Raw genomic sequence first — 18,316 nt, forward strand, 5'->3', positions numbered from 1 at the left:
CACCTACGTTTGCTGCAAAGTCTGTCTATCTAGGCATTGCTAACATGCCCATCACCATAGCATCTAGGCAGCATATACCAAATTAAGAGTAGCAGCATTATGATCCAGCCTTTCCCATCCCTCTGATATTATTATTATTATTATTATTTATTATTTGTATTATTATAGCACCAAGAGGGTCTTAGTGATAGACCAGGATCTCACTGTGCTCGGTACAAGCGCATAACCTCATCAAAGTATCTCTGAAGAGCATATTTCCCCCCCGTCCTTCAGAATGGCCAAAACCGAATTTCAAAATAAAAACTCTCAAGGGAGGAACTCTGGGACTCCCATTTCAAATGACACCCATCAAACGTCACTATCAATATGCTCAGTGTATCTTCAGGGACAAGTTCTAAGCCACTCCAGCCAAGTGCAGCTCACTGTCAGTTTATTTGCTCTATGGTTCTGCGCCTCCATCCTTCACTATAGTGATGAAAATGTGATTCGCTTTAAATGGGGAAATAAATGATGAGATGCCCCGGATCTTTCCTCTGCTCCTTGGAGCCTATACCTACCTTTGGAACGTGGGAGTTTATCCCGGGCTAAACTGGGATACTTTTGGGGAATCCGTTGTTAAACAATTAGCATATCACTGACTTCTTGTTAGGACACAAGGATGCTTAGATGAAACAGAGACACTTGTATTCACAGCAGATATACAGAGAAGTTAGATAAAATTATCAATACTCGTGTTGGAAAGTTGCAATGTAACACGACTTTATCTCTTACCGTTCAGAACAAAAACACACAAGGACTAAAACAGAGAGAGAGAAAGCAGGCTGCTCCCTAAGGCAGCGATGTCCAACACATCCTACTTTGTTCTAGGCTGGTTCTTACCAGGCTGTCTGTGATTGCACACATCTCTAGAGCCCCTTAGCCTGCAAACCAGGAAACGCCCTACTCTTAAAGTGATAACTTGCAGTTCCAACACATTCCCCAATATACCACAGCGCTCAGTCACACCTGGATAGCTAGGTCGGTGTCTGCATGTCACTGTTCATATGTGCCTATGGAGTGCTGTAGGCTCGTTGTTGTTAACGAGTGCTGTGCCCGGAAGCTGTAGAGTGCATCTGTTTTTTCTTCCTCTGCCAGGTGCTCTCTCACAACCTGTACACGGTGCTTCATATCCCCCATGACCCAGTGGCGCTGGAGGAGCATTTCCGGGATGATGACGACGGGCCGGTATCGAGCCAGGGCTACATGCCTTACCTCAACAAATACATCCTGGATAAGGTAAGCTCCTTCACTTTCTCCTTGCCCCGTCTGCTTGGTTGCTGGTGAAATTTCATTCTTCTCCTTTCCCTTCGCCAAGGCCGGTCATCCCTGTAGAGCACCCCCATCTGTGGACTTCGATGTCTTTTCCTTAAGAAAGGACCATTTGTCTGGGATTTAGGAGTTGGTGTGTCTGACGGCCACCATCTTGGCCAACACACCGGGACTTGAACCAGGCACCTCCAGAGCTAAAAGCACGAGCTGTTACAGCTTGAGTTAAAGAGGCTGTAACGGATTCGTATCCTCAGAGGAGCGGACACAGAGGGGGACTTGTAACACACGCTCATCGGTGGGTTACACTGAGCGAGAGGACAACCAGAGGCCTTAATTCACCCTGCGTTGCATCTTGTCATCACTGACAACTGGGTAAGATAAAATGCTACCCAGTCAGAACTCCCCGCTCGCCCTGCGGGTGGCATTCTTCACACAGGTGTGAGTGCCCATCCTGTGCTAGGCCTTTACGCCCGATAGCCTGGAGGAGGGATAGTTCAAAAGACAGATAAACGCTGAATGTTAGTAGTTGCATTGGCAGCTCTTTGCAAACAAAGTCACCCCTTCCACTCTGCCAGCCCTCCCTGCATACCATGAGTCAATGTTTCCAGAAGGGGCAGCGTAGCTCTGACAGACAAGACACCCAGCGGTGGAAAACCCGACAGGAAAGCTCAGCCCTTTCTCCTTTAGTAGGAATTTTTTTCACCCCGTTTGGCGGTTTATCAGGGAGGACGAAAATAGAAGTTGGCACCGCAAGGGACAGGTATTTGGGGTTTTCTTGTATCTCAAAGGCATCTTTGTTTCTTAAACTGAAACGTTGTGGCTTGTTGCTCTCTGGGCTGCTTCCTCTGGGCATGTGGGGAAAGGAAAAGTTACTAGCAACTTTCTTCCACTGTGCTCTTTTAAGAAGGGGGCCCCATGTCTAGTGCTGGAACACGTCCCCTTCTTGCCCCCCAATTTCCGAATAGCCAGACTGCCCTGCCCTAGATTGCGCCACCAGCTGGTGGAGTAGGTTACTGCTCACGGTGGGTCAGAGCAGAATGGGGGCCACAGGGGTTCCGTGTGCCAAGGTGAGGTGGTTGGACTGCCCCCTGTGACCGCGTGCGCCCTGTCTCGCCTTTCATTGGAGGTGCCTCCCTATTGCCCTAGGTTGTGCCTTGGCCCGTTCAGAGCTGCAGCTAATAAAAGAAGCCACGGTGCTCATTTGTGCAATGCATAGCCCCATGTGTCAGCATCTCACCCTAGGTAATCAACACAGCAAAGAGTGTTGCTAGAGCTGGGGGGGTGGCGTAGCGGTCAAAGCCTCTAGTATTAAACGCCCCTCCTCTGCAATGTAGTCAGCTGTCCATCTGGGGAGTTCTTAGCCCAAGACTTGGGGATCTCCTGGGTAGTAACGCTAAGCAGCACAGGCTGTTAGTCCGTCAGGGAGCCAGAGAGAGCCGCAGGCTCTGGCTATGTCCAGCAGCCCCAGTGAAGGATCTTGTTTATATTCATGACAGCTAAACCTTGTTCCTTGCCTCTGCCCTGCTATAGACTCCAGGGAATCACAGGTTGGAATCCTGACTAGGCCAGCCCAGCCCATCAGAAGTAGATAAATTGAGTTTCTTGTGGGTGGGTCTTTCAGAGGAGACATTTCAAAACCCAGCTAAAAAACTGCATGGCCATGAAAGATCCAAGAGGGCGTTTTGATAAGAGTAAGTGGTTTACCCTGGTATTTACAGCCAAAAAGTTTCCCTCCCACCCTGCCCCTGGGCAGTGTGCTGTTTGGATGCTGTCCCACACCCCAGCAGTGGCTGCATTTCACTGGGGGTGGCTGCGCGCAGTTTGTAAAGTACCTTCTGGATGAAAAGTACTGTAGAGCTGTGAGATCTAACTGAGCCGTTATAGTCACTGTCATGGTATCCCCTGTGTGTCATGGAGTTCTGAAATAATCACTGACACACTAAACCGACCAGCTGTGAAAGCACCCGGACACGGTCGTGTCCAGGTCCGTGTGCTCGAGGGCTAGACCAGGGGCTGTAGTGCCTGGCAGCTGTTGAAACATCACACATCTTGGATGGGGTTCGGGACTGGGACATAGGAGAGCTGGGATCTATTCATGGCTTTGCTACCGCCCGGCTGGGTGACCTGGGATGAATCACTTCCCCGCTCTGTGCCTCAGTTTCCCCATCTGTAAAAGGGGGGTGCTGATACCAACCCTACTGCATAAAGAGCTTTGAGACCCAGGGATGGAAATGACTCTGTAAATGCCAGGTATTGTTTATTATCTATCTTACGCTGCCTTCTGTTACTTGGATGCAATGGCAGAATTGCCAGGTCTGTCTGAGAGGGGGAGGATCATGCCTGGCTGACTTATGAGGTAGGTGTCATAACATGATGCCCTAGGTACTCCAGTGTTGGGTGCGTTAGTAAGAGACCGACAGGCAGCAATTCTGTATCAGAGTCCCTACAGCTCTGCACTCTGGGTTCATGTTAGAGTGCTCTGGGAGTAGTGCAGGGGCCTGGGAATTGGGACTCCTGGCTTCTAGCCCCAGCTCTGCTAGTGACATACTGGGTGATCTTGGGCACGTCACATCCCCTCTCCATGCCTCAGTTTCCCCAAATGTAAAATGGGGGTGACGATGCTCCCCTACCTCACGGGGGTGACAAGCAGTTTGGGTTTGTGGAGCGCTTTGCACTCCTGAGATGACAGGCGCCGTAGCAGGCTGTCGCGTTATTCCCAGTGCTTTGTAATGCCATGGCATCACCTTCACTGGCTCCCGGGGTGTGTTTGCAGGTGGAGGAAGGGGCTTTTGTCAAGGAGGATTTTGATGAGCTCTGCTGGACGTTGACGGCAAAGAAGAATTACAAGCCCGACCGGAATGGGAACAGTGTCGTGTCCCATAAGGACGCCTTCAAGCTCTGGTGTCTCTTTAACTTCCTCTCTGAAGACAAGTACCCTCTTGTCATGGTCCCAGACGAGGTAGGAGCTCCTTGTCTTGTCGTTTTACTTGCAGTCAGTTCCCCAGCTTCCCCCATCTGAGGAAAACTCTGGCCAAGTGCAAGAGACTTGTATTGGACTGACAAATAACACAGCGATCCTATATGGTCTAGTGACGCATCTTCCATACATCTACCTTGCAACGTTACAGCAAGGGATAGTGCTACAGGTTGGTATGGGAAAGCGAGAGCTTTTCCCCACAGCGTCGCCAGTTCAATTCCAGCCTAGATCAGTGCTAACAAAGTTGTTTGCCAGCCTGTGTGGAATTAGTTTATTTCACCTCAGACCAGTCTCAGTGGGGCCAGAGATCACATCTCAAACTCCCGCCCCCACACTATAATTGAGAATAAGTGCCAGCTTTGTTGGCAGTCCCAGTGGTGAGGCCAAGGGCTGAATGGGTTGTGGAGACTGAATTCCCTTCTTGGGCTTAGAGGAGGGTCCCTACAGGACAGGGCTTCCGCACCTGGGCATGCTGGGGTGAAGGACTGTGCTCTGTTTGTCCCGTAGATAGCTTAGTGGTTTGAGCATTGGCCTGCTAAACCCAGGGTTGTGAGTTCAATCCTTGAGGGGGCCACTTAGGGATCTGGGGCAAAATCAGTACTTGGTCCTGCTAGTGAAGGCAGGGGGCTGGACTCAATGACCTTTCAAGGTCCCTTCCAGTTCTAGGAGATAGGATATCTCCATTAATTGTCCCGTAGATAGACAGAGGGCTTTGGTGCAGGTTTAACTAAGCCCATGCAGCCGCTCTAGTAAGGAGGGTGACGAGGTGATGGCCGAAGGGAAGGAAGAGGGGTGAAGCTGTTCTGAGCAGCAGTATGGGAAACGCTCTCTAGGCTGGGCTGTTTCCTTACATGGCCACCATCTCCCTCGCATCTGAGAACTGGCTGTAACTGCTTGCAGAGCCAGAAGAGAGGTGGGTCAGAACTGTGTGCCCAAGAGGAAGGGAAGTAGCTGAGGCAGAGTTGCAGCCGTGGAACTTTCGTGGGCGCCAGCCGTCGTTCCCCAGGGGACTGCTCCGTAGCGAAGGTCCTTGCCCGCGGCACGGATAGCCTGATGGTGTGGAAAGAGTGTGAGGAGACAATGTGTTCTGTCGGCTGGCTCGGATGGTTTGCTGCCCTGGGTGTTCAGCTCAGCTGGCCCTGCCTCCATTACGGGGGCCATGCATTTTCAATCCCTCTTTGCCGAGCCATGTCTGATGCTTGCTCTTCACTCCAGCTGGCTTTCGTGGTGCGGATGCAGCTGTAGCAGAGAGGGTGGGGGTACAGGGCCGGCATGCTCGCATTGCACCTGCCTGATCAGCCAGCACCATGTGCCGGAGCTGTGTGAGCAGCACAAGCTGTCAGTTGTAAACACGGAAGCCCAAAGGCTGCCGTCACAGGTAGCTTCAAGCCCCCAGGTTTGTAACGGGGATGGAAACGGAGCTGAGACCTCGACTGAGCCAGGGACTCCCAACTGCGATTGCCATTGTGCCCGCTCAGGCTGGCTGAGTGGGAGCCAGCTGCCTGTGCGGACATGCACTCTCACCCTGCAGGGCCCTCCCTAAGGCTGCTCCCCCTGTCCAAAACGAACGTGGAACTATAAGCCTCTCACAGCACATTTAAAGCCACACAACCCCATAAGGTCAAGGTGCTGTCGGGGGAACGTTGCTGATCATTTCGCTTCCCTAATGAGTAACTTTACGGGGGTTTTGTCAATAGATTCTCCTGCACGGCATGAAATAGTTGGATCCAGATGGATCACTGCATGCTAGGATGTGGTCCCCGGGGGCGGCGGCGGAGTGACGGAGTCCGTGTTTTAGCCTGCAGGAAAGGCTCTGACCACCCCGGATATGTGTGTGCATGCCGCAGGGTTAATGAAAAGAGAGGAATCCCAGCCGCTCAGCCAAAGCAGCTAATCATAATCTCTAAATTCCACGAGGCACGCAGGAAGAAAGGGAGGTTTCTATGGTCTCCTGATGCAGAACTAAAGTCCCCATCAGGTGGTTTGCAAATCCACAGACTCAGGCGGGGAAAACAAACCCATTGCCGCTGGCTCCAAAGCTAACAGCAGCCTGGCCAGCAATAAGGGGATGGTCTGGGCTTGGCCTTGCCCGTCTGACTGATGGGCTGGTGAGGATGGCCTCTGTTATACCACCATGCTGGGTGCTCTCTGCTCCCACCGCGCAGCTGCTGCTCTTGCTCCATCTCCCCTTTAGATCAGCAAAAACCGGAGCTGTGCGGTTGCTGCGTATGCACGCACACTTCCTGTTCCCCAAGAGAGATATTTCCTGTTCCACAGACCTTGACACACTGAATCATCTTTCTGTTTGAGTGGCGCTGCCTGGGGGCTGGGCGTTCGCCCGCTTTTTATAAAGGGGGCAGGGTATTGGGGCTTTTTCCTTCTCCTCTGTGTTAGGCTGTTGGGAGTGGGGGAAGGCATCCCATCCAGGGGACAGAGTCGGCACTATCCCTTGCCCTGGGTTACACCACAATTGAACCACAATGACTTCAGCAGGGTTGCCTGGATGTCAAACTCGACCCTTCACGTCGGCTCTGGCTCAGCTCTTGGGAGATGAGAGGTGGCCAAAACCCTCAGTTAAAATAACCAAACAAAACCCAAAACTTTCTGATGGGGGGTTTTTTCCACTTTTTTTTTTTTTATTTTTATTTTTTATTTTTTCACATTTCAAGGTGATTTCCTGACATTTTGACCCACTTTCTGGGAGACCATCTCTCCCCCTTCTTACAGTAACTTGCTCTGATCTCAACAGCAGCCAGAAAGGGGCCCAGAAATCCCCGATTATGGCACTGGTATGCGACACCTGCCTCGTGCCCTAGCTCTAGCACATTTGAGGTAGTTATCCAGCCCCTGTGACAGATTCTGCAAAATCGACACTTTTTTTAAAAGAAGTTTCTAGTCTTTACAGTTGCAAAAAATCCTTCCCAAATGCAAACTGACTGTAGACAATGCAACTCTATCTTCCTGAGTCTGCATGCAGCCTGAAACAGCCAGATCTGAGCAGTGTGAGCTTCACCCAGTCATCTGAAATTGGGTGTTTACCCTGAAACCTAATGATGGTGCTTCACGAGAGACAGAATTTAAAATACTTTGTGTATCACTGTGATTGTCAGCAGTTGTGTGTGCGTGTTGGGTAATTGCTATGTGAGTGAGAGGCCGAAATAGCAACTTCATTCTTTCCCACTCAGCAAAACTGAGTGCAACAGTAACTGTGCTAAGTAAAAGCATAGGCCAACACTTTCAAAACTGCTCACTGATTTTTGGTTGCTTTGAATTTTGGGGTGGGCTACTAATGTCTGGGGGGGGAGTCTCAGGTGGAAATGGGGGTTCCCCTACTTCTTTTCAGTGAACACGGGGGTTCCCCCAGTTCCCTGGGGTGGAGGTGGGGGTGCCCCCAGCTCTCTGGAACTCTGGGGTTGAAAGAGTGTCCGTGGGATGAAATAGAGTTGCTTCCAGGTCTCTGGGTGTTCTGGGGTGGAAAGGGGGACTCCCTTGGGTCCATTGGGTGGAGTGGCAGTGGCCTGAAGGGTCTCTGGGGTGGAAATGGTGGGTGGCCCCAGGTCTCTGGGGGTCCCCAGAGTAGAAATGGGGGTGGCCTAGATCTCTGGGGGTTCCCAGGTGGAAATGGCTCTTGCTTTGCACCCCACCCCCGCCTGCAGGTGGAGTACCTGCTGAAGAAGGTCTGCACTGCCATGAACGTGGAGCTGAACTGCTGCGAGCTGGACGACCACCTCTCGCAGGATCCCCAGCACCAGAGTGGCATGACGGTCTGGCAGTTCCTGGACCTGGTGAACTCGGGGAAGCTCCTGCGGGGGATTGAGCGGGAGGCCGTCAGCATGGCCGTTGAAGAGGTGTACCAGGAGGTCATTGAGGACATGCTCAAACAGGCAAGGAGCTAGCAGGGACCCTGGGAGATGAGCTTCTGGGAGAGGGGCTCGGGCTGGGTTTTGATCCCCACCAGAAATGGGCTGTACCACGTAATGTTACTAAGCCCAGGGGCTGTGGGGGCCTGCCCATCTCGGGGCAAAGCCAGGCCCTTCCCTCTCACCCCAGGAACAATCTGCCACCCCTCCCCAGTTCCATATGGACGAGGTCATAGGGCTATTACAAGACAACCCTACCTGCTGAGTTCATGGGGAGGGGTGAGGTTAGAGCCCCGGACAGAGGGGCTGAGCCTCCCTCCTGCCCCAATCCTTCCTGGAAAGCTCCCGGGAACTGCATGTGCAAAGGACTTTCCATCAGCCACCCCTAGACAACCAGGTGATGAGTCTGCCAGGTGCGTCTGGCCACCAGGCAGTCTCTCAGCCCTTCTTATTAGCTACCAGCCCAGTTTTTGGACGTAAAATACTTTGCTTAGGAGAACACAGACCCTCGCTGGCTGCCAGCATCTCTGATTGTTTGTCTGTAGCAACAGCGTTGCCTAGTGCTTAGAGCAAGGGGCAGCAGAGTCAAGGCTGCTGGGTCCCATTCCCATTGTGTAATCCTGGCCAAGTCACCCAATGTAGCCCTGGCCAAGCCAAGCTGCCTCAGTTTACCCACCTGCAGGATGGAGACGGCTTTCGCCTGTCCCATGGGACACGCGATGAATTCATGTTGGTGAAGCAGAGAGAGTCTTGAATAGAAGGTGCTGAAGACGGAAAAGTGTCCTCTATGTCTTCGACCTGCTCCCAGATCCCTCTGAGCGATAACGCGCTTGTGTGTCTGGCTGGCTGCTCAGGAGCACAGGCGTTCGTTGGGCTTTCCTTATGGAAAGAGCCTGTCTATGCTTCTAACCGAGTCCGTAGCCAGCTAGCGGCTCTAGCCGTGGCTTGTGGTCATGCCCGCCATGGCTGATGTGCAGTTGGTAACGTGGCAGTGCTGTTGGCTGACGCCGTGTTTCTATATGCTGTGGATAGGGTCCCCGGCCTGTGCTTGTCGAACTGGTTTGGCAGGTCCTTCTTGCTCCCAGCAAGCTGTGTGCAGTATGACACCCTGGTGCACATTGCTCCATGCATGTCTGCTGGGCACTCCGTCCCCTCCTGAGGCAATACGGGACAGGGGCCCAGCAGATTTCCCAGCATGCACCAATACGCGCACAAGTAGGAAGCACGGTAGGTGCGGATGCACCGAGATGGTTCTGGTGGCTGGGCGCAAACTGAGACAACCCGGGTGGGAGCCAGGTGCAAAACCCGCCTTGGACTCATAGCGCAGGGGCTCTCTGGCACGGCCCCTGGATTGAGACCCCCTCTGTCTGTCTGGGCGCAGGGCTACCTCTGGAAGAAGGGCCAGCTGAGGCGGAACTGGTCCGAGCGATGGTTCACACTAAAGCCCAGCGCCCTCTCCTACTACATGAGCGAGGAGCGGAAGGAGAAGAAAGGCAGCATTGCCTTGGACAAACACTGCTGCGTGGAGGTAACTGCGCTGGGCTCCAGTGGAGAGAGGCTGTGCTGGGCCATTGGTGTAATAACAGCTCCTCCCTGTCTCCCCAGCGGGTGTGCGCACCCCAAGTGCTACTGTTCCAGTGGGTGATAGACCCCAGGCAGTGCCTGTGGAAAGACAGCAGGGAATATACGGTCAGACCGATTTCACCTCCATTAACACTGGAGCCCCATGGCAACTTGAGGCTAGAAAAGCTCCCCAGATGCCATGGTGACGAGCGCTGTTCAAGAACCAGAACCAACCGGATTTTCACAGGCTAGGGCACAAGAGTGGCTGCTGGGTTGTCTCCACTCAGCACACTGTAAAAAAAAAAAAAAAAAAAAAGTGTTCTTAGCTTGGGTTAAAACAGCAGGGCAGATGCAGCACTTGGGTTTTAACTCGGGTCAGCAGCGCGCGCTCCAGCCCGTAGGGCAGCCTTGAGCTGCTAACCTGAGTTCAAGGCCTGGTTGCCGTGTCTTGGCTGCTATTTTAATCTGAGTTCACTAACACATGCTAAGAACACCCTTTTGCAGTGCAGACTTACCCTATATGACATGAGCTTGCTCGTTCTCAGCCCAGCTCCCAGCCAACCGGCCTCCCCGACCGAAAAATCACCGCTACAATTGGCACTAATTGGCAGTCTCTGTAGAAGGGCCAAGGACTGAATGGGCCCTGGAGACTGAGCTCTCTTGATCAGATCAGATGCCTATTGGCCAGGGGCCTGTTTGGGGAAAGTTTGTCCTGTCAAGCCCTGTACGTGTGGGATAGATGGAGGACTTGGCTCTCCCGGGCGGTCAGTCCAGCACCCTTCACCAGCACTAAATCCATGCCAGGTTTCAATCAGTTTTACTGCTGGCTTCTCCACTCCAGCATTGCCTGCTGCTGCAGGGTCCCCGGGGGCCTGAAGTGACATCACTGACACACAGGGCTATGCTCGAGGGTCATCTGATCTGACAGCCCTGGCGTATGAAGCAGCAGCAGACCAGTTAACCAGCTGTGTGCTGCCTGACATCCCACCTGCCACATGCGTGTGTCGGTGGGGACGCACGTCCATTCCTGGTACCTGGCCTAGCAATATCAGCTGGGTGCCAGGCTGCCCTTTATCAGCCCGCTGCCCCAAAGGCTTCCGTCCAGCAAAGGAGGGGTTAATACAGGGCCCCGATTTGTACAGGGACTGGGGGAGGCTGATCGTAGGCGGGGGATGAAAGAAACGTTTCTCTTCCTTGTAATTCCTGTCCCTTTACATCCAGAAGGAAAGGCCCTAGGGGAAGGGCAGAGAGGCGTTCGGTGGGGAGCTGCCTGGGCCAAAGGAGGGGGGCTGGCAGGCTGGGAGTTATGCTGGAGGGGCTGTCCCAGACTGTAGGGGAGGGGGGATTTGCTCCGTTCCAGGAATGGGTTTATGGGTGCAGGGGGGATTTGCACTATTCCAGGTACAGGAGCGGTAACGCCTTCCCCTCTCCCCGTAGGTCCTGCCCGACCGGGACGGGAAAAGGTGCATGTTCTGCGTGAAAACCTCTTCCCGCACGTATGAGATGAGTGCCTCGGACACCAAGCAGCGGCAGGAGTGGACGCTAGGTTTGTGCCACAGCACCCACGCCGGGCTGTCAGCCCGCCCTCCCTCTCCGTCCTGCCTTCCTCTTGCTCTTGGGTCGCTTCAGTGGAAGGAAAAGATGAAACCCTGGGGTGGCAAAGGCAGCTTCTGCCCTTGAGCTCTCTCTGCACCTCTGCACGCTCAGCACCCCTGGCAGGGCTGCCCCAGGCCCATAAAACAGAGACCCAGTTTCTTTCCACAGGGTAATAGCAACTCCCATTAACTTCAGTGGAGCTGGCTGCTTGTGCCCAGTGCTGGGAGGAGGGGAATGCCGAGTCTGATTCTTGGCATTCTCTGTCTCTCTTACATGTGGGTGGGTAGGACATTCCCTTGGTGTCCTTTGGAGTTCCCTTCCCTTGCTTGTGAGCTATGTGCCAATCAGCAGCCTCACTCCACCCCAGAGGTGGCCACATTTTGTGTTAGGTGCTGTGTATATCCCATTGGTGAAGCACTTTGGGATGAAACTGTGAAAGATTCTTATTAACTAACCACTTAGAGCAAACTAAGTGAGGCATTGCAACCTAGTGTCTAGAGCATTGAACAGGGACTCAGGAGACCTGGGTTCCTGGCTTGGTCACTGGCTGCTGGGTGACCTTGGGCAAGTCACTTCCCCTCGCTGGGCCTCAGTTTCCCCATCTGTAAAATGGGGATAATGTAAAGAGCTGGGCGATCTACTGATGGAAAGAGCTGGGTTTTAGTATTAACCAGCTTTTCTTGTAAACCTCTCCCAAGATTCTGCTAGTGCCTGATCAGCTGGTACAGGTGCCCATTTCACCGCATTCACCCAAACACTTTTTCCAAAATGTTTCAAGTCGTTTGGAGTTAGCAGCTGGACTTTCCAAACATCGTGTTGCTGCAAACCAGGTCACTTTAATCAGACCTACTCAGAATCCATGGCAAACAGCCGCTCCCTCGAAGAGGGCTGTGTGTATATAGCTGCCATGCTTAGCATTTTACAACCGATAAGTAATTAGCACCCTTGCAACACAGATGAGGATTGTTGCACAGATTGAGAAACTGAGGCACAGGTTGGTCAAAGGCCTGATCCTGTTAAGTGCTAAGTGGCCACAGCTCCCATTGAAGTCAAATGGGTCTCAGCACCCTTCAGGACTAGGTCCGGACGTCACAGTCAGTAGCATGGCCATATTAACCCTTCAGATGCTGTGGATGTATTTGACATACGTGCATCAAGAGGGGTCAAAATGCAGGACATAGAACCCAGGAGTCCTGTCTGCCGGGCCCCCAGCCTCATTCTCGTAGGAGGCCATGCTCTGGCCACGTGGCTGCTGGCACGCTGCAGCAGCTGGATCTGTGGCCCGGGCGGGTGCGGCCCTGCTGAGTTTCCTTTCCTTCCTTCCCTCCCAGCCATTCAGACGGCGATCCGGTTGCAAGCGGAGGGGAAGAAGTCCCTGCACAAGGACCTGAAGCAGAAGCGCCGGGAGCAGCGGGAGCAGCGGGAGAGGCGGAAGGCCGCCAAGGAGGAGGAGATGCAGCGCCTCAAGCAGCTGCAGGAGGAGAAGGAGCGGAAGCTGCAGGAGCTGGAGCTGCTCAAGGAGGCCCAGCGGCAGGCAGAGCTGCTGCTGCAGGAGGAAGAGCAGCGGCGCCGGCTGCAGCACGAGGAGATGCAGAGGACCTTGGAGATCCAGCTGAAGGAGGCTGAGCAGGTAGGCGGGGAGGGAGGGGAGGTGGCGTCCATGCTGGGAGGTTTCCATTAGAGCAGGACAAAGTTTCTCTCTTGGTCTCCCTTGTAACTCACCAGAGCTCCCGAAGTGGGTAGCAATCTGGGTCGTTACTGTTGTAGCCTCCTGGGTCTTTTAACTGGCAAACTCCATATCCCTGTGTGCAGCAGCTCCTGGCTTCTGACACAGACCGTCCCAGACAAAGGCCCCTCGGCAGCACTGCGTCCCCTTGAGGCTGCACTGGGGCTCTCCCTGCTTTTCAAACCCAGCACAATACTTCCCCCGCAGCTTGGCTACTGTTTTCCTAGCCCCCAGACTGCCGAGCAGTTCTCAGACCCAGGGCTGCAGGGCACCCCTCCATTTTTCCCATCGGAAGGGGCTCAGTTTGCAGTTGCACCGTGCGTCTTCACAATGGCTGATTGAAATTCAAGCGCCCCGAAGGCCAGCTGGCTGGGGAAATGCGGGACTTCGATTTCACAGTCCCGTGCAGTCCGGGGCGCTATCGTGGGGTAGCTGGGACATCCAAGTGGCAACGGGGACAGTCTCCTGCAGCCCAGTTCATTCCCAATTCAGCAGGAAGGCCTGCTGGGTGGCAGTGTCACATCTTTGAGGAGCAGGCTGAGGTCCCTATTGCCTAGCAGTGGATTTTCTGGTTAGCTGCTGCAGAGGGTTCAGGTGTATAGGCACCATCCCTCTGGGCAGCTAGGGACAGGGCCGGTGAATGCGTCTCTCAGCGCCCCATAGAACCGCAAGCCGGCTGTGAAGGAACATCTGTGGCGGGGAATACGTTCAGCTCCATCTTCCTGGCAGTACAGAGAGGAGAGGCTGGATTTGGGTGGGGGCTGGGAACCCTGCGCTTGGCTGCGTGCTGCCCGTGCTGATCACCGTCTCCTCCCCACCCCGCGGCTCCAGGCTCGCGCCTCCATGCAGGCTGAGATGGTGCTGAAGGAGGCGGAGGCCGAGCGGCAGCGGAAGCGGATCGTGGAGCTGGAGGAGATGCAGGAGCGGCTCGAGGAGGCCCTGCACCAGGAGGTGAAGGCACGGCAGGACGAGGAGTCTGTGAGATACGCCCAGGCCAGGTATAACCAGGAAATACCTTTCTTCCTACTAAAAAGCAGCAGAGAGTCCTGTGGCACCTTTAAGACTAACAGATGTATTGGAGCATAAGCTTTCGTGGGTGAATGCCCACTTCGTTGGATGCATCCGACAAAGTGGGCATTCACCCACGAAAGCTTATGCTCCAACACATCTGTTAGTCTTAAAGGTGCCACAGGACTCTCTGCTGCTTTTACAGATCCAGACTAACACGGCTACCCCTCTGATACTTTCTTCCTACTGACTCCTCAGTGGGCAATGCTCTAAAAGCTGGCTACAGCTCAGCTGGGACTAGAGGAGCTGGGAGCGCCTTCACAGCCACTCACTGGGATGCTTTTCCTTGCCTAGTGGTGGCTGGGCCACATAGAGAGGTTGATGCGCCTGCTACAGCCTTGGCTAACAGAGCTGGGTCTTTTAGGTCCGACAGTCGAGGCTCCTGCTTTTAGATCCAGAGGTCGCAGGTTTAATTCCCACTGCTGCTGACCCACTCGGGTGTGGTGTTACTCCAGCACTGCTCCACTATTCCCCACCGCGCCCCTCGCTGAAAGAGACGGCGACAGGGGAAACTGAGAACTTCTTTCAGGGACAGTGCTCCTACACCGTTCCTTACAGTGCCCAGCCTTCCCAGCTGGTACCCCTTCCCAGCCAGCGCCTCTACGCCTTTCCCTAAGTCCCCGCTGGAGGTGATCAGGAGTGGAGCCAATCCCCCGGCGTTCTTGCTGGGCCTGGAATAGCTCCGAGCCCCACCACGGCGAGGTTGGGCGTGTTGGTCGCTTGGAGGGGGGGGTGTAGCCGCCTCTCGCTCTTTCTCGGCAGGTTGCTGGCTGAGGAGGAGGAGAAGCTGAAGGAGCTGATGAAGCTGAAGGAGGAGCAGGAGGAATACATCATCCAGACCCAGCGGGAGAAGCAGGTCCTTAAGCAGGAGATGGAAAACAAGAGCAAATATTTGGAAGAGGCCCAAAAGCAGCTGGAAGAAGTGAGAGAGAACAGGCAGAGGGTAGACCAGGATGTCATGGTGAGCATCGTACCAGCCCTACTTCCCCGTCTGCCGTTAACCCCCCTGAGAGAGATTTACCAAGCCCACCTCCTGGAAAGAAATAGGATGGCTTTACTATTCTGGAGATCGGGGTTTCCTCTCAGGGAAGATCACGTAATTTACTCTTAGCATGTGATTCTCCTTAATACTAGAGAAATGGGGCCCGATCCTGTTCTCACATGTCCTGCTGTAAATGTGGAGTAGCTGCATTGAAGTAGACGGCATTACACCCGTGTAAATACTGGTAGATCAAGGACATCGGGCCGATGAATTTCAGCAGAAAAGAACTCCCCTGTCTAAGCACGTATAAATATACCTATCGCCATAGCATGTAGGTGCTCACGTTTCTTGTTAAAAGCGCCGTTGGTGAGTGACTGGCAGCTGCTCTGATGGGCACAGTTCATACTCTTCCGCAGGAGCGGTATGTTCTCCTCTGTATTTGAGGGAGCAGTTTACTTTAGCTTTACGGCAGCTTTGTTCGCAGCAGCGGTAGTATCCTCTGGGTGGCAGATCAGCCAGTAGAGTGGGAGATCACCTGGTGTCTTAGCAGCGTGTTACAACTGCACCCAACTGAATGTTTTCTTCCCTACGTTAAGAACAGGTTCCCAGAGAATATTGGCGGGAAGGGAGGAAGTGGTGGTTTGAGTGATGAGCGGTGGTTGTAAGTTTCAAGTCCACCGGGCTCAGCTGGCAAACTCTATTGTGGGAAATCTGCTGGAATGGCACCCCTAAAGGTGGGTCGCCAAATCACCGAGATGGGATTCCCTCGCTACCATGTTGCATATTGATTTATTTATTATCTGTCCGGCCGCATCTGCATAGGTGAGGCACTTTGTGGTCATCAATCGAGGCCAGACTCCTGCCTTGAGGGGTGACAATGGAACGTTTACGGGTAGCAAAGGCATCAAGGCGTGGGGATGGAGGGATTAGAGCCGTGAAAAAGCAGAGCCGGGGTGGCAAAGAGCAGCCTGATTAGGAAGGTGTCGGTAGCTGAGCACTGTTCTGGCCGTAGCAGACCCCATGCAAAATTCAAGACTGTCACACAAATCAGAGTGCCCCTCTGGCCCATGGGGCTTGGAGTCCCAAAGCTAGCTCTGGTTGGTTCAAAGCCCTGCCAAAGCAGAACCCAGGATAGTTCCGATCAATCTCCATTCTTCAAGGCAACGTAAGGGCAAGGCCCAGTTTCTGTGCCAGGAGATGGGAACTTTCTGCAGCTGGTCCAGGGCACGTGGCTCTGCACTAGGTGGATTTGCTGGCTGCGTGCATGTTACCTGCCTGTTCCTGTTCATTTCAGGCAGCCCAGAGGAAGCTCCGACAGGCCAGCACCAATGTCAAGCACTGGAACGTCCAGATGAATCGACTGATGCACCCCATTGGGCCAGGAGGTGAGAGGTGGGGCTAGGACTTTGGGGCAAAAATATACCTTAATGTGAGAGCTCATTATTTTGCAGCCATTCCGCCTTGGGATCCTTTCATATCTCACAAGCTAAACAGAGTTGGGCCTGGTCTTTACTTGGATGGGAGACCTCTAAGGAACATACATGGTGCTTTGGGAACACTGGGCAGTTGGAGGCGCTCTCTTCCACACAGAATGTAAATACAAGATCCTAACCACTTGTGGTTATTAAATATTCCATTGTGTCCCTTTTCACTGGGTTAGGGGGTGTTAAACCGAGTCTCCTAGCCAAATGCCAGGGAGAGCAATTGCATTCTGACTCTTCTTTCACTTCCTGTCTTCAGTTGCCTAGTGTTGCTCTGTGCTGTTTAACAGCTGCCAGGCTGCACCCCAGAAGTAGCTGCATTTCAGGAGCAGGTGAAGTGAGAATATACACTCAAGTTGGTGAAGTGCTTTGGGATGAATGGCCGTTACATGACACTGAGAGGTTTATGGCTGTGCTGCTTCTGTCTGAAATTGCACGTGCCAAGGGAAATAATCCTCTGTTTGTGTCTGTTCCCAGAGAAGCGTATGACACCATGTGGAGGATTCCCCAGCATCCCACCCGTGCTCCTCACCAGGAGGGAGTCGTCCCTCAAGCTCAGGCAGAGATTAGAAGATAAGAACTATGATCTTGAGAGGGAAGACAGCAAGAAGAACGTGAACAACGGAGAGACCAGGAGGCTGTCGCTATCTCCTGATATGGACACCATGGCCACAGAATCCTCCAACTAGCCTCAGCAGCATGGCAGAGCCCAGCGCAGAACTATGGGCACCTCGGGGTGTTCAGACTAGCAAGAGTAGTCAATGCGGTGATCTCTGTAGGGAGACAAGCTGTATATAGACATATGCCAGAGAGAAGTACAGATTCTATAGGAGATGTATATAATGCATCTAGGGCAGCGGTGCTTCCACTTTATGCAACTAAAGATTGGTTGCAACTTGCGAGGAGCCCCAGAGCCCCATCTGCCTTGCGGAGATATTGCAGCTTCTACCATCTGGGTTGCATAGGTGCAGCCCTTGAAGACTACAACTCCCAGCATGCTGTGCTCCGTTTTGACCTGAGCAGCCTGCCACCTTCCATAGTAAAGCCGAGAGTGGCTGTGGATTGCCTTGTAGAATCCTGCAGACTGTTTGGCCCATGAACCCTGCTCTGGCCACCCCCCATGTTAGGATTTCCCAGTTGCTATTGCAACCACAGCTGTCTAGCACGCCAAGATGTAAAGTGCATAGTTCATGTCAAGGTGACCTCCAAAAGAGACTTCAAAAATTGAGCTGTGCCCTATTTTGCTTATTTTATAAAGATGGCCAAGAAGGTGTTTGGGATTTTTTACCTTAAATATTGGCAATGTCAGATCTTCCCTACTTTTCCAGGAGGACCCATGGGTATGGTGTGCCTTCGCACCTTTATAGAGGGAGTGGGAAGGAGCTCTTTAACAAAGATGTGCTTTCTCTAAGGTCTTCATTAGTCACTGGAGTCAAATAGATGCTAACAAAAAGGAACCAGAAATAAAGCTTTTTAAAACAATGCGACTGTAAATCTCCCTCCCCTCTGAACTGCTCCACTTCCTCTCTCCTCCTGACCTGTGCGATGTCCTACTTTCACTAGTTCTCCTTTCTCTGTAGAGTCTTCCCGAGCAGGCAAGGTCTGAACTTCTAATGCAGGGAACAATCCATTTAAAAATAAATCCTCAGGCTTCTTTATCCATCGTCAAGACCTGAAAAATGGCACGAGCTGGTCATCTTTTCCTTTTGCGCGGGCCCTGTATCGAGGGCAAGAGTTCATAGAATCATAGAATAT

General features: G+C 53.1%; 1 protein-coding gene across 1 annotated transcript in view; it reads left to right on the forward strand.

The window, feature by feature from the left end:
* DEF6 (DEF6 guanine nucleotide exchange factor) overlaps window positions 1-18,033 on the forward strand; it is a 33,220-nt gene extending 15,187 nt beyond the window's left edge. The window contains exons 2-11 of the mRNA XM_065402575.1: window positions 1,135-1,275; window positions 4,082-4,267; window positions 7,942-8,169; window positions 9,527-9,673; window positions 11,146-11,254; window positions 12,636-12,934; window positions 13,862-14,028; window positions 14,861-15,059; window positions 16,375-16,465; window positions 17,039-18,033. Of these exons, the coding sequence (XP_065258647.1) occupies window positions 1,135-1,275; window positions 4,082-4,267; window positions 7,942-8,169; window positions 9,527-9,673; window positions 11,146-11,254; window positions 12,636-12,934; window positions 13,862-14,028; window positions 14,861-15,059; window positions 16,375-16,465; window positions 17,039-17,250 (1,779 nt within the window). The 3' untranslated portion in view covers window positions 17,251-18,033. The remainder of the gene's footprint in view (window positions 1-1,134; window positions 1,276-4,081; window positions 4,268-7,941; window positions 8,170-9,526; window positions 9,674-11,145; window positions 11,255-12,635; window positions 12,935-13,861; window positions 14,029-14,860; window positions 15,060-16,374; window positions 16,466-17,038) is intronic.
* Window positions 18,034-18,316: the final 283 nt, after the last annotated feature.

The sequence above is a fragment of the Emys orbicularis genome, chromosome 4 (assembly GCF_028017835.1).
Source record: "Emys orbicularis isolate rEmyOrb1 chromosome 4, rEmyOrb1.hap1, whole genome shotgun sequence".
NCBI lineage: Eukaryota > Metazoa > Chordata > Testudines > Emydidae > Emys > Emys orbicularis.